The 26,541-nt window shown below is 45.2% G+C and overlaps 1 protein-coding gene across 1 annotated transcript in view; it reads left to right on the forward strand.

Moving 5' to 3' along the window:
• Positions 1–26,541, forward strand: part of Gatb (glutamyl-tRNA amidotransferase subunit B) — a 79,702-nt gene that overhangs the window by 24,494 nt on the left and 28,667 nt on the right. The window contains exons 3-9 of the mRNA XM_005337600.4: positions 5,541–5,654; positions 8,077–8,275; positions 8,692–8,814; positions 16,062–16,175; positions 18,576–18,660; positions 19,768–19,812; positions 21,719–21,908. Of these exons, the coding sequence (XP_005337657.2) occupies positions 5,541–5,654; positions 8,077–8,275; positions 8,692–8,814; positions 16,062–16,175; positions 18,576–18,660; positions 19,768–19,812; positions 21,719–21,908 (870 nt within the window). The remainder of the gene's footprint in view (positions 1–5,540; positions 5,655–8,076; positions 8,276–8,691; positions 8,815–16,061; positions 16,176–18,575; positions 18,661–19,767; positions 19,813–21,718; positions 21,909–26,541) is intronic.

Genomic DNA, 26,541 nt, shown 5'->3' on the forward strand with positions numbered 1-26,541 from the left:
AATTTGCAACTCCTGTTTTCCCAGCTCCTCCTGGTGCAGATCCCAGAGGGTCAGCTGCCTTCTGTCTGGGTAGAGCCACCAGGAGGTGTGATGAAAGATTGCAGATAGGAAGAAAGAAGTAGCAGAGTATTATTCCTCCCCGCTCTACCCTGTCAACATCTCTGGTGGCACCTGGGTCTCATCATGGCTCCAGCTTCTGGAAGACAGGGCTGTCCACCATGTTTTCCGTATCCTCTGGTGGCCCCACACCCTGGCTCTCCAGTTAACACTGCTTCTCCCACTTCTCTCCAGCCCTGGGATATGGTGGCTTCTGCTGCTGAGAGTCCCCTAAGCCGTTCTCATAGCGCCCCCTTTGACATCTCCACTCTTCTATTTAGTGTGTAAGGAAGTCTGTGCATTTAAAATGTTCCGCTTTACATACTGAGAGTGCCTTCCTTTTCCTAATACATTTTATAGAACAATTTTGCTTTTATTTCATAGCTTCTAGTCTTTGGGGTGTTGATAAAGGAAATGTTAAATTATTCATTACCTCAGCTAATGTTGGATCCTCTTGGTGTTAGGCTTAGGCCATAGGGCAAAGAGGAATGAGCCAAATGACTCGTTTGCTCTCAGGGAGTGCAGGCTGGTGGGGGAGATGGTGCTTCCCCTGAGTGTCATGGGAACAGAGGAGCAGGAACACCTAAACCTGGATAGTGGCAGAAAAGAGCTCACGAAGGAAGTCACATCTGAGAGTCTCGCCAGGTGTCAGAACACTTCTTGCTCAAGCAGATGAGGAAGAAGAATGTTACCAGCAGCAGTAGCAGTTTGTACAAAAGCAGTCTCACACTCGGCTGCAAGGGAGCATTAGGTTTCAGGTACTAAAGATGCTAAGCACCTGGACTGCATCCTTTGGGTGTGGTGGAGCAGTGAGGCAGGATTCTAGACAGAGAAAGTACATGAACAGATTGACCTGCAAAAGGTCACTCTTGGAGGATGTGAAAGAGACACTAGAAGAAGAAGCGTCTGGCCAGGTGGTCAGTGGCCCCTCGTAGTTGGAGGGGGTGGTATTTGAAGAGACGCTTGAATTATGTCCTAGAGGATGTAGGAAAACAGAAACTCAAGATGTGTTAAGGAAGTAGAATGTGTAGAACATAGTGAGGGGGTGGTGTTGGGAGTTGTCATTATGTGAGGGTCTGTTGTACCCAGAGATCAGAACATGATTGTTTGGTTAGACTAATTGAATCTCAGAAGGCTGTTTCTCAGATTGGGATCCCAGTATCTCCTTGAAGCTCTTCTGCTCATTTCTGGGTTGACTTACGCTACACTAGACGTATTTTAAATTCTAAACAAAGTATGGTTGCAGCACTACTCACATTGACCTGCAAGCCCAGCAAATGATTCTTTTTTTAAAAAACTCTCTTCCCATTTGCCACCCACCACCCCTGATATCCTTTTCCAGACCATGTTCTGCCCAGTCTCTCCCCAGCTAGTCATGAAATTGGTTGACTCTCATCTCTCACTTCTGCCTCTTATAGCTTTCTTGCCTTCTGATGAAATAAAATAATTAGCCTCCTAGTTGATGAATCATTTTATGAATCCTTGTGTCAGAAATTTAGCAAGAGAACATCCTCTGCTATTTGAGATAACCTACAGGTCCACACATTACCAGATCCTCTATATACCAGAGACTGTGTATTGAGTGTTTTAGAAAGCTAAGAAAAAAACCAAAAACCCACAGTGCCTGCCCTCTGGGAACTCAGCAGCTGGAAAGACCTATGTAGAGAGAATCTGATAGAAATAAAACATTAGAGGCAACATCTGCCTTAAATTGTCTGCATCAGGATTTGGTTTGAGGTACTGCTGTGGAGTTATGGCCAGGTTAATAGTCTTGAGAACTAAAACTATCACACTTTATTCTTTGAAGATTCAAGATAGGAGGTTATGGTTGAGAGCCTGGGTTCTGGGGTCTGACTTCCTTGCTCTGCTACTTAATGTCTGTGTGACTGGCCAAATTAGTTCATCTGTGAGCTTCCCTTCATCACTCTAAGATGAAGATCACAATAGTCTCTGTGCTAAGATTGCTAAGAGGACATTTACAAGACACACATCTCAGACCGCCTCATACAACACCAGTGCACAATAAATACCTGTTGTTGATCATGCCTGAGGCCAAAAGGAAGTGTCCCCAGGCCCAATTGAGAAAGATGAGCTGAGTCAGTGCTGAGAACTGTTGGTTTCCTTCCACTTGAGAGCTGTTATGGCTAATACTGTGATCCTTCATCGTCCTTTAGAGTAATTATAAAGAAAAGTATGGAACAAGCTTTCTTCAGGACAAGTTATTCTTTTGAGTTTCTAGTTAGCCCTTTGGTCACCTCACACATGGTCTGTTATTACCTAGAGCACTTCCAGAAACAAGTTTAAAGGCTGGCAGGTGGCAGGTAGGACTGCAGGGGAGATTGGGCATCACTGGCTCTCTGAAATCTTCCCCAGCCCAGTACCCATCGCATTCCTTCCCCTGTGAGATCTCCCATGAGTTGAACACCACTCTTTTTCCCCATTTGTATTGGGATGAACAGACAGTTCTTATCCTCGTGAGACTTATAATTGTGTGGAAATATCTGAACAGATTTAGTCCACTGTGAACAGCGCAGATGGAATTGTACGGACAGAAAAGGTACCTGGGAAGCATAGTAATGATGGCTTCGCAGAGGTGGGGACATCTCAGTAAGATTTTGAAGGGAACAAGGACACGGAGAGTCAGGAGGTCTGTGTGTTTGTGTGGGAGAACTGGACCTTTGGGGTGTGGGCGAGGAGCACAGGAGGAGATGACATTTAAAACAGAGGACAGAGTTAGACCATCCAAGGGCTCGACTGTATCATGGGGCCACTGGGGGCCACTGAGCGACTTCCGGCAATAAAATACCTACCACAAGGTACGTTTTTAGCAAGATCACTCTGGTGGAAGATGAGCTTGAAAAGGGTGTTGGAAAGGCAGCAGATTCATATCACCACTGCAGATTCATTGAGGGCAGGGACAGAGTCCAATTTATCTCTGGATCCCTAATGTTTAGTACATTGTAGACACTCAAGAAATGCTTTAGACAGACCCAGTTGAATTTTCCAGCTCGGCATCCTATCCTCAGAACATGCTGACCTGGACCTCCATCTGTCACAGGCAGCTTGACTAAGATCATAATAAATTCTTGTTTCTTGGCATTCTTTTAACTGGCACTCTGTTTACTAGCCCCTCTGTGCACCTGCAGCGTGGCAATGATTGATGCTTATAATTCTGACCCTGAAGTACTTCAAGCCTTCTAAATCATCAAAAAAAGATTAAAGTATATTCAGTATTGCTTGAATGTTTGTGTGTTTTACTGCTTTCTTTTTCTTTGGAAATTGATGGTTTATCAAGTGCTGGGCACTTGCATGTACTTGGGCACAGTGAGAGTCTGTGATCACGTACGACTCGCAACTCCCTCCTGGTGCCAGGCATGGGCAGTTTGTTTTGCGTGCTCAAAAACAGACAGAGTGACCTGGGCTCTCTTCATGCTTGGAAGGAGGACACAGCGAAGCCCCAAAGGGACAAATTGAGAGAGTGGCGGTCAGAAAAGCTCTGGGAGTGAGAAAGCCAGTGTGGTGCAGGCAGGGAGTCCCAGAGTCACAAGCGCTGCAAAGCTCAGAGCCAAGACTTCAGCTTCAGGATCGTGGACCCCAGGCACCAGGCTGGGGTTGGACAGGATTCTCCACAGCTCTGTTTGTTTTGCAATGACAACCACTTGGTGAAACAGCAAACATTAGTAAGTGAAAACATCAATAATGAGAGCACCCTGCTCCCCAGCACACCTCTCCTTGAAAACCTTGATTACTGCAGAACTGACAACATTATTAGCCCCAGGAGGAAGAACTTGGAATAGAAGCTGTGTGAGAGGGCTCCCTCCATTTGTAACCTGGGTTCCTACAAGGAGGGGTGTGATGTCATAGTGGGGAGGTTTGTGTGGGTTTCCTTTGGGGGGGTGTATATTGCAGCAAGTAGAGGCTTCTCTTAGTTTGTCATGCAACTAAGTGTGTGTCATCAGGGCTGGGGTTGTGACTGAGTAGTAGAGCACTTGGCTAGCATGTGTGAGGCCCTGGGTTCGATCCTCAGCACCACATAAAACTAAATAAATAAAATAAAGGTATTATGTCCATCTGTAACTAAAAAAATTTTTTTTAAAGATTTTTTAAAAATCTGCATATGATCAGTCAGCAGTCATCATCTCAGCACAGAGAGCCAGTCCCCAGACCTCAGGGATTCTGCTTGTCACCTAGGCAAGGGCACATGTGGGCTTCAGAGCTTGCCAACTAGGCAAGTCTTGTAGTCTCTCTAGGTCTTTATTTTCTTTGTCTGAAAAATTGGAATATTGGGATAATACTAACTCCTTTATAGGTTAGAATAAAATAAAATAATGGATATGAAAATTGCTTCACTGGAAAGCCTTATCTATTTAAGTAATACATATAATTACTATTGTATGATATATTTCTATTATATGCATTACAGTATTACATATAAGTCTTCAATTTACTAAAGAACACCATAAATACTGTAATAAAACATAGAAATATATTTCATTGCAAGCACAACATCTTCACAAATTTTCCCAAAGTAGAATGGGGAAATGAACAATTTATTGAGTCTCCATGACAGATTAGCTGTTCTAGCTAGTATACTATCTACTCCTCAAGGTAGATATCAAATCCCTGATTCAGAGATGAGGAAACTGAGGTTCCTAATAACGTGGATATCCAGAGCAGAAGTGGGCTGAGTACCTGATTGCTGATGGGCTCTTTCTCCTTTACCATGTTCTCCCGTCGTTTACCTACTTCCAGACCCCAAAGTTCCTAAAGCTGTTCATGTCCTTTGGGGCCGGGATGTTTGCTACCTGTTTCTGGGTCCTTCACTCCTGAAAGAGGTTCAGGGTGGGTTCACAGGGAACTTCCATGGGCCCCTGCAAAGCTGAGCAGCATGGGGGAGTCAACCATGTGGTACACTCCAGTCAGAGCCCGTCGGGGAGCTGGCCAGGCCTGCATTGAAGGTTGGGAGGCCACTGTGCCCCTTTCCCAGCGCTGGAGGAAATGTAGTTCTCAGAAGTTCATTCTTTCTCTGTGGGTAAATAAACACCCGTCAGACTCCTGGGTCCCACCTGGGCCTTTCCAGTTCAGATCTCACCCAGGTGGTTTGCTGTCTGACAGGCTCCATGTTCTGTTTGCAGAAGTGGGTGGGTTAGTCACAAAGCAATCCACTCTACTAAGCCTCTCTGGGACTCTTCTATTAACTTTAACAACAGGAATTGGGGCAAAGGGTCCCCAGTGGGCCCACACTGTGTGCATTTTCTTTTTTGGACCATTTTCCTGGTTTGCAGACAGACAGCTTGTGAACTGGAGCTGCCCACATAGAGAACCAGAGCTAATGCCCATGGAAGGGCCCAGCTGAATATTCAGGGAGGATGTCAATGTGAAGGAGAAGCGCTGGTTCAGCTGGCTCTGGTTCTGAAAGGAGCTCCTGTGTGGCTTTTCCGTAGGTTCTCAACAGGAGGTGTGTGGAAGCTGCAGTGATGACAGGCCTGGCTCTGAACTGCCACATAAACAAGAAGTCCTCCTTTGACAGGAAGCACTACTTCTATGCAGACCTCCCAGTAAGTATGCTTTGTGATCCACCCCCTGGAAGTTCTCAGAGCTGGGCCAGCCCTGCCTTCCGGGGTCTGAAGCCAGGGAGAGAAGGCTACCCGCTCATGTTTTCAATCAGCGCCCTGTCCATCCCAGCGGGGAGCTCTGGCTGGCCCTGATGAAGGCAGGTGCCCCCCGATGTTTACTAGATTGGATGCAATTGTCCTGATTGCTGACTCCTTGCTTAGCCTCATGCTTCTGGTGGCTCATTCATAATTGAATGGGGACTAGGAGAAGCCAGTGTTGTCAGGCACAGCCCCACCGTGGTGTTTGGTGCTAATTGCCTGCTAGGACAGAGGCTAACCCTGTGGCAGATGCACTGGTCGGTGCCCACCACAGACTACAGATATTGCGAGAGCGGCTCTCTCTTAAGTTGAAGCTCCCAGTAATATGGCTATTGGGAACATTTCTTTCATCTCACACGGAGCAAGTAAGTGAACAGTAGTAAGCAGAACCACGAACCAGAAAGCTGCAGGAACAACAGAAATTGGCTGAGCAATAAACTTGGTATTTACCTGCCTTTTCCTTAAAATTAGATTTTTATTTAAGTGCGTCCAGTGTGAGTGAAAGCCACTTTTTCCTAATTCAGAGTTGGAACAAAACTGAAACATGGAGTGGGTTTCCCAAAATAATGTGTCATTTGATCTGAGCCTCCAATAGTAAGTCTAGCTCTCCCCTAGACCACGCAAAACAATAGGGATAAGGTTGCTTCACCTCTTCAGGTCATTCTCCTTGACCTGAAGGTTGGGGTGATTTGTTGTGTAGTGGTCTGAGAGAGGAGGAGAAGTAAATAAAAAATAAAATAGGACCAGAACACTGCAATTGTAGTCACCCGCCTCCCCTAGGCTGCCAACCTTCCAGCCTTCTAGCAAGCTCTGCTCTGGTTTGAATTTCTTCTTTGTGATTGCTGGGGATTGAACCCAGGGTTGTGGAGTAGTAGGCAAGTACCCTACTACTCAGCTACATCTCTAGTCCCCATTTCTTCATCATTCAAGAATGACGGCCACTTTGGTTAAGGTGGGAGCCTGAGCAATATATGATGAAAACGAGAGGTTTTGGTTATCTATGGCCTTCTGTTCTTTCTGGCCCAGGTGGTTCATATAATCACAACTGCTGTTGCCAAATATTGTGTGGGACATATTTATACTAAAAAAGTATTCATTATTTGCCTGAAATTCAAATTGAACAGGGCATCCTATATTTTCTCCAGCTTACCTTCCCCAGAGTTTGGTTTTATAAATTGAGACTTCCTATCTTAGCATAGAAAATGAATTAGCCTCCTGCAGGCTTCTCAATGTGTGGTTCCTGAGCACCAGCATCAGTATCTCTTGGGACCTCGTTAGAAATATAGATTCTTAGGCCCCACCCTAGACCCACTGAATCAGGAACCTTTGCGGTGTCACCAAGCACACTGCTTTGACAAGCCCCTGATATTTCTGATTCATTTAAAGTTTACAAACTGCTGGCTGGCCTAGTGAAGAGGAAGTCAGACTCTGGAGCCAAACCACCAAGTTCACATGTTGACCTTGAGACTTCCTAGATCTGCATGTGGCTTTCAGCAAGGCCCTTAACCCTTCTGTGCCTTGTGCTACTTAGGGATGTCGTAGGATTAAACGAGTGGAACCTACTGAGAACTAAGCGAGGGCTGCAGATGATGTAGCTACAATTCTTTGCTCCGCCTCAGTTCTCTGCGTTGACCTGCGGTCTCTTCAGTGTGTGTTGATGCACGTGGGCATTTGAGAACAATTCTTCCTTCCCACGCAGAAGGAGGTGCCAGAGTCCTTGCACCATCCATCAGTATTTGAGTACTGTGTGCTTTCCATTCGCTGAGCATGAGCGTCACAGCTCTTTCTGGCTCGAGAGAGGGAAGCTGGGTCAGGGAGGGCAGCTGGCATGATTGGTTAGCTGAAAGAGCAGAACCAAAGCAAGCTTAAACACACTGACCACCGCTGTCATCCCCTTGAGAGTAGAGAGCGAGAACGCACAGCCAGCATTCACTAATAGGGACGGCCTGACAGCGCCTGGTAATGAGATGCAGGGTTTAGGCTAATGAGCTAAATGAAAACAATAAATCCTTTTTAGGGGCCCCAACAATGAAATTATTGTTATTCCCCAAAATGGCTTTCCGTAAGGAAGATGGGTCTGGTGGTGTTAACTGCATCGTTATGGTGTTCTTGTGAGGGGTTTGGGGAGGGGAGGATAGGGAGTGATGGGAAAAGCCAGGCAGGCTAAATTATGGCAGCAGTGCATAAATGATTTTTTTTTCTTCTTTTTGTTGTTTTTCACTTTGGTTTCACATAAGCCTTTAGCTGTGTGACAGTAAAAGGAATAGTCACCTGGATCCCAGCTTTCAGTTCTGGCCTAGTGACTGACATGTGTCTTTGAGTGCAGGCAGGCTACCAAATTACCCAGCAGAGGCTCCCGATCGCTGCGAATGGCAGCCTGGCCTACAGCGTCTGTGTAGGAAAGAAGCGGGGTCAGTTGGTCTCCAAGAGGGTGCGGATCAAGCAGATCCAGCTGGAGCAGGACAGCGGCAAGAGCCTTCACGATGACCTGAGGGCCCAGACGCTCATTGATCTGAACAGGGCAGGTAGGCGCAGTGCTTCAGTCTTTCCTTCCAGCCTCTTGGCTCCTTGGGTGTTAGACACCTTTCTTCCCTTCTGGAGTTTTCCAAAACCAATTGAGAAAGCAGGCAGAGGGGCCTGGCTGATGGAGAGCAACGTGTTCGTGTTGGTGTTACGGCCCCCAAGCTGTGAGCACTTCTGGGCCACCCCAAAAGTCAGACAGACTTCCCCACCCAGTCACGGACCCTGCAGCTGGATGTATGTTAAAAGAAATAAGCCAAAGTTAGAAGTCAGTGTATGTGGGGGAAGGAGAAACAATTTCAAGGCCAGAACCACCTCGAGAGCCCTTTGGTAATGTAGGCTTTCCCGGAGACTTCTGCCTGGTTTGTCTGCTGATGGACTGGCCAACCACAGGAAGGCTGACTCTGCCTCTGTCTGGTAGGAGTCGGCCTTCTGGAAGTGGTCCTGGAGCCCGACCTGTCCTGTGGAGAAGAGGCCGCAGCAGTCGTCAGGGAGCTGCAGCTGATACTTCAAGCCCTGGGGACCAGCCAGGCAAACATGGCAGGTAGGAGCCACAGGGGCACTGTCCCTCTGTCTGTGCCATCTTGCTTTCTGCTTCCTGGGCCTCTTCTGAGTTTTGTTCTTTGCCATCAGTTATAATATAGTTTACATCCCATTTTCATCCTTTGCCCACCGACTCCCTACCCCTTCGGATTCTTTTCTGAGCCTCGAATAAAAATAAACACATACATAAGAGCAGCACAGTAATGCAAGCCAGTGAACATGAGCACAGGAGAAGGTGTCTTCTCCCAGCTTCTTACATCAAAACCATGAGGACTCATGAAATAATGTGTTTAAACAGTTTCATCTTTCCCAGAATAATTCCTGAGTTCTGTATAGATAGATAGTTGCTACTTTTGTACAGGGGGATCTGTTTCTTTTCCTTTTTTTGTAGAAGTTTCATCCCTGAAACATTAACTACCCTGATTTGTTTATTACACTGTATACATGTGTCAAATTAACACACTACTCCATAAATTTGTACAATTAAAATAATTATTAAAAAAACAATTTCCATCCATGTGCAACCAAAGCCAAATAATATTGGCTGTAAGCCCAGATTATGACTACATAAAGCTTTACCCTGACTTAAGTTCAGTAGAAATAAAGTAGGAAACTCTAGCAACAAAATAAACACCTATACCCTTGGGAAGGAAAGAACCTGTCCCTTTTAAATGTTTGAAAATTGGATATAAATCACAAGTTTGGGGCAAGCTCAGTGTCTTGGTGGCTCAACTCCCTTAGCCCTTGCTCCTTTGCCCTCCCTTAAATTACTGAAAGCTAATCTCTCCCATGGTTTCTTCCCAATTTTCTGTTCCCAGCCTCCAAGCACTCCCTGACCGAATACAGGATCTGAATGCACAGTCGTGGTCTTCTATGGCACACACCACCAGTGATAACGTTCCTCTCTCTGCTGGTCCATAGTACTGTTAACACCCTTATCATGTTTCATGATGTGTTTGCATGTTACAGAAGGCCTTCAGAATTTGTAATGCCGCATTTGTCACATACAAGCAATAGAGGGTACCATCAAAGCTTTGGTACAAGTCAAGTCTGGAGACAGCACTTGATTATTTGCTATCATCTTCAGCCAAAGACTAGAAACACAGAGCCCCATAAATTTGAATTACATAAAGGTTAGCTGTCTACACATTTCCTTTATAGAAATGAGACTGAGAGTTAAAAGAAGTCTCCATTTTCCATTTATCACTCGTGCTACATTTTTACCCACAAAACATATATGAAATATGGGCAGGTTGGATGGTTATCCATTAATGCGCTAAGCATTGATTCTCTATTGCTTTAAGAAAGTTTTTATTATTCCATTCTTCTTCAAAACCACTGTGATTCTTGTGAACCCTGTGGAATAATAAACAGGCCACCTGTTAGCTGAGAAATAGTCCCATCTGGGTCCTTGCCAAGAGATAAACCATAACGGCAAGAACTCGTGAGTCAGTGACAGCTGAGCGTGTTCATTAAATCTCATTTGTTGTGACACTTTTTGTTTCTTTTAAACACAAATCCGGCGGCTTTGCTTCCGGCACAGCAGCCGAGTGGCCTTGGTTGTTCTGAAGGCTGTGGGGAGTCGGGGACTGCCTGCAGTCTGCTGGAGTCCGGCTTCCTGGTAGATTGTGTCAGCCCTGACTCCTTGGCTCATCCTTCTGTCCCACTACCCTAGGACCCCTGTGTCAGCACTGGAGACTGCATCCTGGGTACCTAGGGCCACCCTAAAGAAGAGATGGCAGTGAAGACCAGCGGACCCAGTGCTTCTGGAAGGAGTCCTCCGCTGTTCTGGGTTGTGATTGAGTTCCTGATAGTTCTATTAAAGAACATGGACCAGTTCAAGCCATTTCCAAGTCATTTCCTTCTCAGACAGCACGTGTGTAGAAGTAGACCTACTAAGTGTTTCAACAATAGTAGTATCTACCAGTTGGAATATTTAAAATATGCTCACCAGTTCACTAAGAATTTTTAAAAATTGTCATACCATCTCTTGTAAACTTTACAACATTCCTGAGACATTCCTTACCTGTGGTACAGGTCAGCTACAGGGTTAGGTGGGGTTATTTGCCCAGGGTTCACAAGAAGCACCTGAGCTGGGATTTGAGCCCAGGTGACGACTCCAGAAGATCTTTATTTAAGCACCAGGGCAGTGTCGAGACTGCCACAGATACCCACTGGGGGAGTAGCCAGAGGAGCAGATCACGAGGGCTCAGGGCTCTGAGGTCCCAGACCTGGGCCGCAGTCCTGTCCCACAACTTCTCATGGTAGAAACCTGAGCAAATTTTCTGATTTCTCTGTGCCTCACTTTCCACATTTATAAAAGGTATCCCCAAGGAACGGTGTGTGGAAAGTGAATGGAAGAAACCAGAAAGGACAGGAAGCTGACAGAGGCATTGAGTGGAGTTGGAGCAGCTGCATGAGAGAAGTGACTTTACGGGGGAGATCTGGAGTTCCATTTTGGAAATGCTAAGTCTGAAATACCCCGGGGCTGTCTTCGTGGGTTTGTTGGAAGCCAGGTTATGGAGAGCGAATGTAGTAGTGTACATGAAGTAGCACATGGCCTGGGGAACAGACGGTGCTGAATAAGCGCCCATGCTCTATTAACAAAAATAAGTAGGATTGCTGTTAGGGAGTCACCACATTTTTTGGTTGAGGTATGCTTTGTGAGCTGTGTTCAGTAGAATTTGGTCCCTTTCACGTGGGGATGTACCTCAGTGGTAGAGCATTTGTCTACCATGGGCGAGGCCCTGGGTTCTATCCCTAGCACTGGGGGGAATTACAGCATTTTATATGGGTGTGTGTGTACTTTTTTTCTTAAATCTTGTTATTAAAGTATTGGGGAGTATTCAGCAACCAGAATGAGATAGCTTAACAGACCTTCCTACCAAAGCCTGGAGTCCCTGCTGTTTGCAGAAACAGTTTTCTGTCGTGATGTTGTATTTCTGTTGTGTGAATGTGTTTTAGAAAAAAATATGTAACTGCACTCTATCACTGTGCTCAGTGGTATAGTATTTTAGTTTTGCTGTTACAAATCTCTCTGCCTTTGGAAGACAGAATTGAGCTTGGTAACATTCTCCTGATGAGTGAATGAAGGCCCTCCCTCTGTGGGACAGAATGCATTGAAGTAAACCTGCCTGGTAAGGCTCTCATGCACTTGAGGCAATTTAACTTAATTTGTTTAAAAGGTATTTTGTCTTCTCTGGATAGAGTGTCTTTTGTTAATGTTTGATACTATATTTGAATCTAGGCTCGCGAACTCTCTTTCAACACCACAGGATACTAAATGATTCCTCTCAGACATTTATGTAGTATGGTCTTCTCTGGAAGAAACTAAAATTCATGCTTTTATTCCTCTTCCAAATTAGAATTCTAAATTGTGAAAGATGGTTTCCTTTTTAAAAGCAAGTGAGTAATTCAGGGTTCCCTAAGTTCAAAAAAAGTTGTCTCCCAGGTATTGAGATTTGGTTGAGCGGAGCTGGGTATAGATGGAAGTTTGCCTTTGAGCTGAATGGGCCTTTCAGAAGAGTCCAGCTGTTGATGAGTCCTGTTCAGACAGAATCTTAGAACCTGTCAGGAGCCTGCGGTGAGATGGAGGCCAGCCTGCTTACTCATTGCTCAGGAAGATAACAGCGTGTTGGCATTCATTGTTCAACACTGAACAAGCACCATGTGCCAGCCCCATCTCTGGGTTCTGAGAAAGACCTTGTTCCTGCCACAGAGAGCTTATATTCATGGGGACACCAGGACATTAACAGAAAAAACACAGTAATTACAGTGATAAGTGCTTCAAGGAAATAAATGAGGTGGTGTGGTTCAGAATAACATTGGAAAGTGACAGTGCTGCCTTTTAGGTTCCCTCAGAGAAGGTGGCATTGAGTTAAGGCCTGAAGAATGACTCGAGGCACAGCCACATAGAGCTGGGAGATGAGCATTTTGGAGAGACAGCTGTGGCCAAGGGCCTGAGGTGCAAAAGAGCTCAGAATACGCCCTGGGGTGCCCAAGGCGACAGAGGGCACTGTAGGAAAAGCAGAAGGAGCAGTGGCATTAGAGATGGCTATAAAGTTGGCAAGGGACCGATTACAGGTAATGGCAAGAAGTTTCGATTTCTGTCCAAGTGCAAGGGAAATCACCCAAAGGTTTCCAAGCAAGGAAGCGACATCGTAGTGCGATTAATGTTTTAGAAAACCACTCTGGCTGCTCTGTGGGAAGTGGATTCCAGAAGGAGAGCGTGACAGCCAGACCAGTTCACAGGTGCTGGTGGTGGTTCAGATGGAAGATGAGGCGGTTTGACGGTGCTGGTGGCAGTGGTGGTAGAGAGGGGTGGGTTCAAGGTGGTTTCTGGAGTGACTTTTCCGTTACAGGCCCGTGTGGAAGATCTGCTAACCGAAGGGTACCTCGAGGGAGTTTAAGGATGAAGGTGGTGGTATTGTCTGAAGTCGAAAACTGAGAACAAAAGTGTCCTTGTGAAGGGACAAATAGGGGTTGGCAATTGAAATGCCCGTAGACTAGTGTAGCAGTCTGAGGAAAGGACTGGGCTGAAGAGAGAAATTTAGGTGACATTTGACTCCATGTACCCCTGCGGAGAAGTGTAGTTAAGAGGAGTTTAGAAAAGAAGGCACCAGAAAATGAAATCGAAATCGAATGTCCAGGGAGGCAGGAGGAAAACCAAGAGGGTCAGGCCACAGGAGCTGAGGTCGGAAGGTATTTCGAGAAGGAAGGATTAGGTGCCTCCGACAAGGGCATTTTCACAGAGGTGGGGACAAAAGTGGGTTGGGAGTAGGTGGGAGGCAGGATAATGGAGATGACACTCGTGACAAAACTTGTTGAAGAGGATTTGCTGAAAAGGAAACAGAAGCGGGCTGGATGGCTGGTGGGGTGAGATGGGGGCTCGGGAGAACCCGGTTTGGGCTTTTGTTTGTTTTCTTAGTGAGAAAAGCTGTTACCCAGCGGAGGGAGCGCTGAGGAAGAGGTCGGTGACTGACTGGGAGAGGGATAAGAGAGAGAGCCATCTCCTTGAGAGGGCACCAGGGGCCTTAAAATTTGGCCTGGTCCTAAGGGAGCTTCCATTTTGGTCTTAAAGAGAAGGTTACTTCAAAATAGACTCTCGGTCCTGGGCTCAGCTTCGTGGCATAGAGTGTGTGTATTCTGAGGTTGGAGGCCCTGCCAGTAGAGGCTCACTTACCGATGAGGTCGGAGGATATTTCGAGAAGGAAGGCTGACTTGTTCTCTCACATGCTGCTGAGGTGTCCAGTAAGGTGGAGTAGAGGGGGTAACACTACAGTGGCAACAGTTCAGAAGGACGAACCGAGGCGGGAGAGGGGACAGGAGCAGGGGTACTGAGAATGTGCCGCTGATGTAGACAGGAGGTAGTGCACAAAGGCTCCCCTGGCTGCAAGGGAGCTTTCCCATGGAACGAGAGGTGGGCAGATGTGGGTTGTGACCACCTGCAGATCAAGTGAGGGCTCCTCAGTACCAAGAGGAGACGAGATGATCCAATGGGAACTGCCATTGTGCTTGAATTAGTGACCTGTGATGAAAAGGCCACAGTGTCACAGGATGAAGTTGTGGTCACATGTGGGCGACTGGACAGGGGGCACTGCTGTGTGAAAGAGTCAGGATGTGATCCCATAACCTCCGCTGAGGTTCCAAGACCTTGGGCAAGGCGGCAGCAGTGGAAATGGAGAGGAAGTGACAAATCCAGGGACTGTTTGGAGGCAGGACCTGGTAGGATCTGATTGGCAGTTTGGATGTAAGGGGCAAAGAAGATGGAAGAGGAAGGGGACTTCAAGGTATGACCCTAGCAGGATTTGAGACTCAGAAGAGCACAACTTGTTCAAAAGGGGATTTAAAATGAGGAAAGGGCTGTGGGATTTTTATAAAAACATTGAGAGGTCAGTGCTAGAGATATGGTTAGAGTAGTTCCTGAGCAGAAAGGAACTTGGAGCCAGAAAATGGGTGAGCTCTTCCTGTTCTGTGAGGGGGGGAGAGAAGGGGCAGCAGCGGGCAGCTGGGGCTGTCACCCTTGGTGCAGGATTAAGCCATTCCAAAGGTCACCTTTTCTTGGCATGGAATTTATTTTCAGTTTTTTATTATTTTACTACACTTTTCATGTGGAACCTTGGGAAGTGAATTTATTCAGGCCATTGAAGCACTCAAATTTGCAGATTACATTTTAAGTTAAAAACCTGTCCAGGAACTGGGCATCATGGCACACACCTGCAATCCCAGCTTTTTAGAAGGTGGAGGCAGGAGGATCGTGAGTTCAAGGCCCACCTGGGCAACACAGAAAATCCCATCTTAAAAATCCACCTAGGAAACGAAAATCCAGCATTTTGTCTTCTTCCTGTTCTGAGTGTTGTAAGTGAAATTGGAGAACAGAGCATTTGAGCTTTACTTTGTAAGGTACCCTACGTAATTATGTCATATCTTCATCTGTTTGTCTTAGACTTTTGTCCCCTTTTCCTCCTCAGAAGCCTTTAGTCTTCTCCACAACCACCTGCTTCTTTAGGGGAGGGCCTTTAAGGGGCAGAGTAGGTCCTCCCAGGGTGGGGTCAGCCCCTTGGTCCCACCACGGACACCCCCCCATGATTTCATCTGCAGCAAATCCTTAAGGCGGTCGGGAAGGCTTTGGAGCCATGTTTGTGGGAAGAAGAGATTATTACAGTACCTGGAGGGAGGAGGAGGGAGAAAGCCCAGGTTTCAGCTCTTGCCCTTGAGCTGTAAATTCTCAAGGACTGTCTTATAAATCTCCTGGAATCGCTGTGAGAAATCCACACTGCGTTGGAGTGCAGTGTAGTGTTTTCAGATAATGATTTTAGAGGCTTTTTTCCCAACCCCAGTTCTGACACTGGGGTTGGAAAAAAAAAAATAAAACTTCAGAATAAAACTGCAGAGTAAATCTCCATTTTAATAGTGTTCTTATTTAGCACAGAAAATGTTAGAGACTCCCAGCTGGTGTATTCAGAACTTCTCTTCTGAGTGTGCGTTAGTACACATCTCTATACACATGCACTTGAACCCCTGAGGGGTCCACCCCTCAGATGCCTCAGTACTGATTCTGCCTGCTGTTAAGTGAACAGAAGAACCAGCCATTTTCTTCAGGACCAGCTGTGTCCTCTGCAACGTGAGGATGCTGTGACTAGGCAGCACGCGGATATAGACGTAGCTTACCTCAACATCCACCAGCCTTCGGAAGACAGCGCTGCCTCACAGAATTTCTCCAGAGTTTTCTTTCCTCTCTCTTTCCAGAGGGCCAGTTGAGAGTGGATGCCAATATATCTGTGCATCACCCTGGGGAACCCCTGGGCATCCGAACTGAAGTGAAGAATCTCAACAGCATCAGGTTCTTGGCCAAAGCCATAGGTGAATATCAGCTGTTGTTCCTGTTGTTTTGCTTTGTGTTGGTCCTCTCTTGCTGCACAAGAAACCTCTTCAAACTTAGTGACTCACTCAGTAACCCCTTTGATTTTCAGTTCTGTGCACTGGTTGGTTCTTCCACTTCTCCTCTGCTTGCTCCCGTAGCTGTGCAAAACCAATAGGTCAGCTGAAACAGGGGATCTGAGATGGCCTCACTCACACGTAGAGGCCTGGTGCTGGGTGTCCACCAGGCTTCTCTATCCATATAGCTTTCCATCCTTCACTTGCCTGGCCCAGGCTTTCTCATTTACCATTGGAACATTCCAGAAAAATGGAGGCAGAAGCCTCAAAGCAATATGAGTCCTAAGCTCTAGAACTCTCACAGTATCACTTCCAATATATTCAGAGCAGTTTGAATTCAAAGCAGACTCAAGTGGAGGGAAATAGACTCACTTCCCAAGGAGAGGATTCACAGGCTCTTGTTACCATGTTTTACCGTGTACCATACTCATTTCATAAAGTCAAGTTCATTTTAGATTGGCCATGGCTTGAACTTTATGAAGTCATATGTGGTCATTTTATATTGGCTGTGGCATGACATAATGGCTCAATATATTTTTCTGCTCTTTACTATTTTCAACTAATAGGATTCTCTGTGCCTGTACAATCAAGATTGGTCTTACTAGAGCACACTGTGGGCATTTCATTGAGGAAAAAATGTCTAATAATTATTGAAATAGCTTTTCAGGATAGACATCTATGCACTCCCATAGAAACTGATGACTGAGTCTCAGGGGGAAGACATCTTGGAGACAAAAAATATTTTTTTAAAGCCCAACATAACAAGAAGGAGGGAAAGGAATTCAAAGTGCATCCCTCAAATGTGCACAGGGAACAAGACGACAAAACACATTGCCAGAAGGTTGCTGCCCCAAAATGTTTAGTAGAATCCTGAGTTGTGTCAAGCAAAATATCAGATACAATACAGAAAAGGTGATTCCAGTTTTGTATAAAATCTTCCATCCCGAACTCAGATGGTCACCCAGACTCCATAAAGACACTCACGCATCTATAGAAGTTTAGGGAAAAGACATTAAAAATGGCCAAGGGAATAGTTTCTGGGAGGGGGAAGAGAAAGGGAAGGTCCCCATGTGAAGACAGGCTAAAGAGAATGAACTCTTCTGTCTCTAAAAGGGGACATGGCCATGTTTCTGAAGCCGCCATTGGTGCAAGTCAGGGAAACTCATGTCTGTAACCCATGTATTTGAACGGGAAGCTTGGAACCAACAAGAGAGTTCCATTTCACCTTAGGCCAGGAACTGTTCTAGATCCTGTTGTTCCAAGAAGTGTCAATGATAACCTAAAAAAACAAGCCACCATGTTTTAAGTAGATTCATCCCTAATCAGTTACGAAAGAGCCTTCTTCTTTTGTCATATGAAGTGTCCTTTGGAGCGCAGTCAGAAAGAATTTTACCAGCCCAGTGGAAGAACCAAAGCTTTGCTGTCTTGAGCTTCATTCTCCAATCCTGTAATTTTTCCATAATTTTTCTGCCTGCATTGGGCTTTTTAGCCATAATTTCATGTCATTCAAAGAGAGCAGTGGGGGAGAGGTGGAATAAAAATGGGCATCTTCTGGTATTGCTGCTATTATGGAGCAGTTTAATTCAAAGGGTGTGAATTTAAACAAGGAAAGGGATGCGGTGGGGGGAATTAAGGGAAGATTTATTTCCATAAAGGAGCTTGGCAGTTGTTCTGTTTAGGCTGCCGTAACCTGCCTTTCTTGTTTGATGGTCACATGATGACCCCATTGTTCTCACAGTTCTGTGGACTGGGTGCTTCCCTTTGAAAATAGAATGAGTTCCGAACCCTCTCACCAAAAAATGCACAAGCCCCCATTTTATATATAATTTCAGAGGGTCCCAGTGCTCTTTGTAGCCCATCTGTGGATCCCAGGGTCAGAGTCCCTGTTAGGCAGTGATCCTGGGTCTGCAGTCACTCAACACACCTGCTTCTGTCTGCTTGTATAATCTGTGTAGGGTTGCTTGATCTCTGTGAACCTGAATTGTCTCAAAAAAAAAAAAAAAAAAACAAGGGTGCAGGGCTCTCCAAGGCCCATTCCAGCCTCAGCATCCCACATGGCAGTGAGAAGCACATGGGAGGATTATGATAAACAGTCTTCTTTTTGATTATCATTCAACTTCAAGTTTGAGAAAGGTTTCTGGGGCTGGAGTTGTGGCTCAGCGGTAGAGCACTGGTCTAGCACCACATAAAAATAAAAATAAATAAAGGTATTGTGTCCAACTACAACTAAAAAATAAACAAAATATTTTTTAAAAGGCTTCAAATTATCAGTGGATAAAAATGTAATCAAAAGATGATACTAAATTCTTTTTATATTTTTTATAGACTATGAAATTCAGAGGCAAATCAATGAACTTGAGACTGGAGGTAAAATTCTGAATGAAACTCGTTCATTTGACAGCAAGCTGGGGTGAGTTCGCATTGATATCATCTTGACCCCAGTGAGGTGGGCCCCGGGATCTGGGCTAGGTCACAGACCAAACATCTGTTCCTGAGGAAGGCCATTAGGTTTCTGCTGTTTGCTTTATTCATCAGTAAAATTAGAACAATGCACCCTACAGGGATTAATATATGCCCTACCGGACCCTTGAGAATTTTAAACAGAATGCTTGGTCTTAGGTCCTAGATCTGTTCTTATTCTAGCTTACCTGCTCTGTGGCCAGAATCTTTGCTTCCTTAAATAGTATACCAGACTTCTTCCAGCTTAAACTAGAGACAGAAGAAAGCTAAAACCTGATTATAAGCATATCTTTTTGTTTATTTAGATAACTTTGACCCTGATTTTCCTATTTAGAATTTTGAGGATTGAAGCAAAATACTGAAAAAAACCTCAAAAGCCTAGAGTTTGAGCCGGCTTAAAGCTGGAAACATTGTCTGGGGATATAGCTCAGTGGTAGAGAACTTGCCCAGCATGTATGAGGCCCTTTGTTCCATCCCCAGCATCTTAAAAAAAATTCTGGAAATGTTGAAGTCATTTCTTCTTATTTTAAATCATATTTCCAGACATTTCTATGTGAATTCACATAGGTGTCTCCTATGGAAAGCTAAAGAACCTGAATTTGCCTGTGTCCCTTATTGGTAGAGGAAACCCTGTGGTAGTCACTTTTCCATTACTGTAACAAATACCTGAGATAATCAATTTATGAAGAGAAAAGGTTTATTTTGGCTCACAGTTATAGAGTGTCGATCCATGATTGGTTGACCCTAGTGATACATCATGGTGGGAGTGTATGGTCAAGCAAATCACCGACCTCATGACTGGGAAGAAAAAATGAAAGAGATCGGAGACTATAGTCCACTTCAGGGACATGCCTCCAGGGATCTAAAGACCTCCCACTAGGCCCACCTATTAAAGTTTCCTCCCAGTAGCACCAAACTGGGGAACCACACCATTTTTTTAACACATAGGCCATTGGGTTCACACAAGACTCCAACCATAGCAAACCCCTCCTGTGCGTGTAGGCTAGCCGGTGTGCATGCAGTGTTTGTTCAACATTGTCTTCCTTAACTGTTGTAGGTGCACTGTGCCAATGAGAGACAAAGAAGGAAAACAAGACTACAGGTGATTATCCTTGTATCAAAATACACATTTGGGCTTAGGAGCATATTTCAAATCCATTTGAAGATGAACACAGTGATCCTGGAGAGTTTTTAGGAATACTTACCACATGATGGAAAATGAAGCAAGACTCCCTATTTTATGTGGATCCTGGGAGAAGAAATTACATTTTCTTGATTTGATAGCCTCAGAGTGCCTGGTCTGATCAAGTGTGGAAGACCTTGTTCACTCCTGTGTCAGAGCTGTACAGTTGAGCTGAGAGGATAGAAGTCGATGTAGGGGCCTCGGCTATTTTTACTCTTATTACATTCAGTAGCAAATTCTGAAGTTGCTTGAGAAAAAAATGAAAAGGGGTGTGTATGTTAATGGCATTTCCCTTCGAATCTCAGGTGATGTTATTTCATTGACAAACAAGTTTGGTTCAGTAGAAAATTTGCAAATAAATCACAAGGATAGGCTTAAAATAAATTGAACTTTTGCTTCTTCCCATTGAGTTTAGCAGATTGCCAAGGTGGAGGCTTGAAGCAGCAGTGTTGTTGAGATGAGCCCACCTCTCCTTTGTGAGTTGCAGGATATATAAGTGCAGATGTTGCTGTCAGTGAGGATCAGATGTAGCCTTTGCCCCAAGGACTCCCATCTGTGTCTGTCAAAGTCAAGGTTGTTTAATTATTGTGATCTTCTAGGTGCAGCCTGTTTTTCCCAGGAACCCTCTTTGTTCCTCAGTGTTGCTCCCTGCTGTATTTATGCTGTTTTCTTGCTGAGCATGGAGTTTGCCTTTTAATTGGGACAGTGGCTTCTGCTCAGTCCCTCAAGTTAGCTGACAGTGAAGCCTCCTTTTGGTTTCCTCTTGCCTTCAGAAATCACACTGATTCATGGCAGAGCTTTAACATTGAATTTTGATGAGTTGCTTGCACTTCTAATCTATTACCTTCAAGCCACCATTTATTCTGTATTCTCCTGCTTTTATATAAACCCTTTGACAATTATGAGCAGAGAGAGAACATCAGTGCTGGAACAGAGCAGAGAGGGACATCTTTGTTTCATATGCATATATACAGTGGTAGGCTTCCACGTTTTTAAAAAATTAACTTTATATTTTTAGAGCAATTACAGGTTTACGGCAGAATTGAGTAGAAAGTGTAGCGTTCTCCCACTTACTCACAATGCCCTGCCCGACACAGTCTCTTCTTACTAACATCTAGCATTTGTATGGTCTCTTTGTTATAGCAAGGAACCAATATTGATACCTTATTATTAACTATAGTCCATAGTTTACATTAAGGTTTCCTCTCAGTGTGGTGGACTCTGTGGGTTTTGACATATGTGTAATACATGTATTCGCCGTTACAGAGTCATATGGAATATTTCACTGCCCTAGAAGTACCTTGTGCTCCCCCTGTTCATCCCACCCTTACCTCTTGCTTCCACATTTTATTTAGGCAAAACTCCTTCATTTCTTCTCCCACTCAAGAAGGAACAGTCCCCTCCCCCACCTTTGACTTTTCATTATTACACAAATACTGCTAAAAACAGTGGGAATTTAAAAATAGGGGAAAGTCATCTTTCTCCCTAATAAATTGTTCTCAGTTGCTCCCGTTGTTTCCAGCCTATGTCTTAATGAATGTGTACATGATCCACAGTCATAAATCAGAATGTGGCTGAGCATTCTGCTTATTTTACTCACCATTGCTTCCTGAGCATGGAGAACCGCAGGCTTGGTGATTTGGGCACTTGGTGAGCACTGTGCAAAGATTTTCCGGGGAAACTGGGAATTGATGTTATAGGACATTAGAAATCGTTTGCGAGTAACATAACGTCTGGCACAGAAATATTCCTATCAGTGGTAGATCTGTGGTTCTAATCAATCCCGATACTCCACATTCCAGTTCCGTCTCCTCTCTCCTCCCAGGTTTATGCCAGAGCCCAACCTGCCTCCCCTGGTACTCTACGACAGCACGACTCTGCCTGCAGGTGTAGACTCTCAGCAAGTGATCAACATTGACCAGATTCGGGACATGCTCCCCGAGCTCCCCAGTGTGACCCGAGAGCAGCTCGTCCAGCAGTATGGGCTGCTGCCGGAGCACAGCGTCACGTTACTGGTAGGTGTTGATCAGAGGCGGAATCGAGCTGGCTGGGCAGGCAGGGGGTGGCGTTCTGAGAGGCCCCTGCACGTGCACTTGGCCCCAAGTGGGCAGGCGTCTTCGCTCCTACGGTAGACGCCCCTGAGAAGAGTGAGGCACAGCGTCCTTGCTCACTGTCCTCTATGGGACTACTCCTCTGCACCAGAAGAGAAAACATCCCACTTAAGTCATTTCTCCCATGTAGAACTGAGCAGCCGCTCCCAGCAGCCGTGGAGACTTTTTGAAGCCAGTCCAAATGTTATGGATGAGTGTTTTCCCATGTGTCTGCAGGACAAAGGAAAATCAATGTATAGGGTTTCTAGATGTCTAACAGTATCGAACCATGACAGGGTCTGGCAGGACGTTAGGCTCTCAAAAGTCAGTCGGTTGTTTTACCAATTGTAGAAGAAAACATTTATTCCCCACAAAATGCTGGGAACTGTGACTAAAAGTATCAGTCCTTTGAGGCTTGAGGATGCATCTAACGGGGCCAGTAGAGAATCTGACACCATTGAGATCTGCTTAGGGATTTTCCATCCTTTTCAAAGCTACTTGGGGCTTTGTGGTTTTCTTTGTTATGGCAACGTTAAAGTGATACAGCATCAGTGAGCAGAGCACTTTGTCACCGTTGTCTTGTCTGTTAGGGAGAAGTGGAAAGTTTTGCGACTATGGCTCTCAGGGAGTAAGGTATATGCCCCAGTCATTTTTTGGAGCAGCAAAATCTGTGGAAACTGGACTTTTGCTTTTATAAATGACCAAAAATAACTATAGGAGGTGGTACGGTATGGCTGTGCATATTTATATCTTTTAATAACAGCACCTAGAGGTTTATAGTAGGGTAGGCAATCAAATGTCTACTGAGCGATTGTTTCTCTTTACCGTCTGTAAGTTAGCTCCCTTGAGAGACATCCAGGGTGCCTCACGAGAAAGCTCTTTTATTACCAGTAAAGATCAGGCACCATCAATTTCTTGCCAGTACCTTAGGCGGACTTGATCCCTGCCTCCTCCAGGCTGCCCTGCGTCTTAGTCATCCATCTGTGGCGGTTCCGTCGCTGCACTTCAGTTGTTCATTAGCGAATCTCCTTGAGCATCTCAAGGCAAGCACTGTGCCCGCCTTCCTGTCACTGAGCACAGAGGAGCACGTCAGCAGACCTAATACCAGGTCTTTGGCTGAAGCCGTCCGTCAGCTTCCCATAGAGTTCCTCTTACCTGAGCCTCCTACGGCTCCTGTTCTTCCTGAAGTTAGGTGGCGGTCCCCAGTTTTAGTCTTACACTCCTCCCCTCATCTTCACACTTGAGTTTCCAGCCCACTTGGAGTAAATGCTGAATTCCAGATCTGCATCTTATTGCTCTTTGCCAACCGTGTGGGGGCTGGGAAGGACATCGTTACCTCTCAGAGAGAGGCTTTGACCAGCTGGAGAGGCAGCCCTCGGAGAGTGGTGATGTGCTGAGGTGGCTTGGCCATTTCCCTGCTGAGACTTGAGTTCAGAGAAGAAGCCACCAGACACTGCAAAGGAACCCTTTTGTAGATCAGCCTTCTCCACAAGAGGAGGGAAAGGCCCTTTTGGAACCTCCTCAGGAGCACAGCTCTTTCTTTCTAAGGCCCTGGGTGAAAGCGTGCGTTCTCTTGAGGATATCTCTAGGATCCTCACACTTGGCCCCGATGGGTGTGTTCTGGGGACAGCAGCTGCCTCATCTCCCTGAGCTTCAGTTCCGTGAGGGCAGGGGCGTCTCATACTCCCGTTTGTGCCCCCGTCTTCGTTCATGCGTCCTTCACGGGACCAAAACCTGGTGTCAGCCTTCAGTAAGGTCTTTCCTTAGTGCTGCAAACGAGTAAGTCTGCATTTTAATAGTTTAAGGGCCTGTCAAGAGAAACCTACCTGTAATTATTATGTTCAACACTTTATCAGCTTTGCCTAGGAGCAGGTACTGAGATAGGGACAAAGACTGTTTTTAAGATCCTTTTGGCCTCCTTCGAGTTTATGTATGCATACATAATACAACAGCCAGCCAGCCCACAGGGCAGCTTGTGACAGAGCTAGATGGGGCCCCGCGGAGGTGGCCACGACTCAGCTGAGACCTGGAGCACCTCAGAAAGAGCTGGTTTGTTTTAGCTGTTTTTGAAAAGAATTATAATGTTTTGGTACCTCAAACACATGCTTATTTTGTAGCTTGCGGATAATATATTAGGTGATTAGTCTTTTTTTAAAAAAAAAGTGAAAGGCCTAGTACCTGAAATTTCCACGATGAATGAGAACAGGAGCAGATAGGAACAGACAGAGAATGATTCAGACAAATTGTTTTCCCCAAATTAAGCAGCCTGAGCCCTTTATGACTTTGTAATCATTGGAAGCTGGGTTACTCATAACATTCCCGAAAATGATCTGTTCATGTTTTTCCCTGCCTCCATCAGAAACACAACAGATTGCTGAGAAGGGCAGATGCACAAATCTAATGAACCATCTTTCAATTTAAAGAGTGCCCAGGAGTATTCATTAAATAAATAGCAGTGGTGGAGGTGTGCTTTGCAGGGCCTCGGCTCCGTGCTCCCTGCCTTTGGATTGCTTATTTAATTAAGCAGTGTGCGTATATCCCCCCATCCCCACACGACGTGCCTTCCCCACAAAAAAATCTTCAGAATTTAACTCATCTTTAATTTATATTGTCATGTCCATGTGCAGCGAGCACTGAATTGCATATCGTTATCTTTGATTTTTGCACAAGTCCAATGGTACACCTTAGTATTTGCCATGATGTCAGAGGCATGGTGGGTGCTCAGCAACTGGGACGGACAGGAAATGAGCCGGGTATCGCTGCAGGACACAGGAACATCCTGGGGGAAGTAGTCTTGATGAAGGGATCACTGTTTCCAAAGACCATGCACCTGAACCACCCTGGGACAACCCAGCAAACCATGGGACATGTGAGGAGTTCAGCCATCCCACTACCTGTGACCATACACAGATCACTTGGTCTGACTTTTGTGTTCTGAATTAGTTTCATTGGGACATTAAATCAAATCTACAGTCTGGTTTTCTCTCCTACAACCTCATGTGGCTCCCTCCCAGAAGAACTATTACTGGTTTTTCTTCTGCTCGCATAAATAAATACCTTGCCCACCTAAGACTTCAGTCTATTTAACTAATGTCACTTCCCCATCTTATATCAAACTGTCTTGCTCTCTTACCTCATTTGTAAAGATTAAGGAATAGAAATATGGAAGCAGACAGTTACAATAGCTAAGCTGTGAAACCAGCCTAGGTAGCATTCAACAGATGAATGGCTAAAGAAAATGTGGTACATATACACAGTGGAATATTACTCAGCCATAAAGAAGAATGAAATTATGGCATTTTCCAGTAAGTGGATGGATCTGGAGACTATCGTGTTAAGCGAAATAAGCCAGTCCCAAAAAACCAAAGGCTAAATGTTCTCTCTGATGTGCAGATGCTCACACACAAATAAGGAGGGAGGTGTGGGAGAATAGAAGTTCATTGGATTAGACAAAGGGGAATGAAGGGAAGGGAGAAGAGATGGAAACAGGAAAGACAGTAGAATGAATCAGACATCACTTTCCTCTGTTCATATATGAATCCTGTACAACCACAAGAATGGGAAATTATATTCCATGTATGTAGGATACGTCAAAATACACTCCACTACATGTATATCTAAAAAGAACCAATAAAAAATAATAAAAAAAAAGAAAGAAATGTGGAAGCTGAGATTCAGGTATTTGGATTCTGAAGAATGAGATTCTTCTCACATAACCAGTCCTCCTCTGAGTATATCCAAGAGTAGTTATCAGAATGGTCAGGGTTGTAATCACGTGCATTTTTCTTGGCAAAATCATTCCTGGCTGATGTCCATGAAGCAGCTCTTGTAAACTTCTGTCTTCTTTCCCTCAGGGAATGCAAAGGAACCATAACATTTGTCTGAGTCACACATTTGAAAGTCTGCTTGCAGGAGCATGCTCTAGGGTCCCCAGTGTGCCCCTTTCCAGTGTGTCCTTAGGCAGGCATAGGGGAGGAAATGCAGCCTCTCTGGGCAGGTAACTTTCCCCGCCCACAGTCACACCAGGCTGACCAGAGGGATCAGGCTCTTTGTTCCTGAGCCCTCCTGTCTGTTTGCACACTGATGTGCTCCGGGGCCAAGTGGAAATAAAGTTTCGGGGTAATGGCTGTTTTGGATCACTTTTGTTTCATTAGTAGAGAAAATAAGTAATAAAAAAACGAGGCCAGAGAGCAAGGCAGTTTGATAAAAGTCGGGAAGTGACATTAGTTAATTCTCTTACTGTTAATGCTCTGTACCGTGTTCGTTTCCCAAGGCACAGAGACTGTGGGTTCCTTGAAGATTCTGACCACTCCTGTTGGTTTTTAAATGTCAAACTGCCCTATAAATAAACATCAAGTGCTGTCTCCTAAATTTAGTGAAAATCGGTCAACTCCCATGAAAAGCAGAAATGATGTCAGTTTTCCAAGTGGAAAAATTAAGTCAGAGGAGAAGCAGTGTAAGCTGTCCTCGGCAGCTTTATTTATTTTGTTTCTTAAACAAAATGGCTCCTTCTGTCTGTTTCATCAAGAAGTGCGTCCACCTGGGACAGAAGGTTGGG

This window comes from Ictidomys tridecemlineatus, chromosome 9, assembly GCF_052094955.1.
Source record: "Ictidomys tridecemlineatus isolate mIctTri1 chromosome 9, mIctTri1.hap1, whole genome shotgun sequence".
Classification (NCBI taxonomy): Eukaryota; Metazoa; Chordata; class Mammalia; order Rodentia; family Sciuridae; genus Ictidomys; species Ictidomys tridecemlineatus.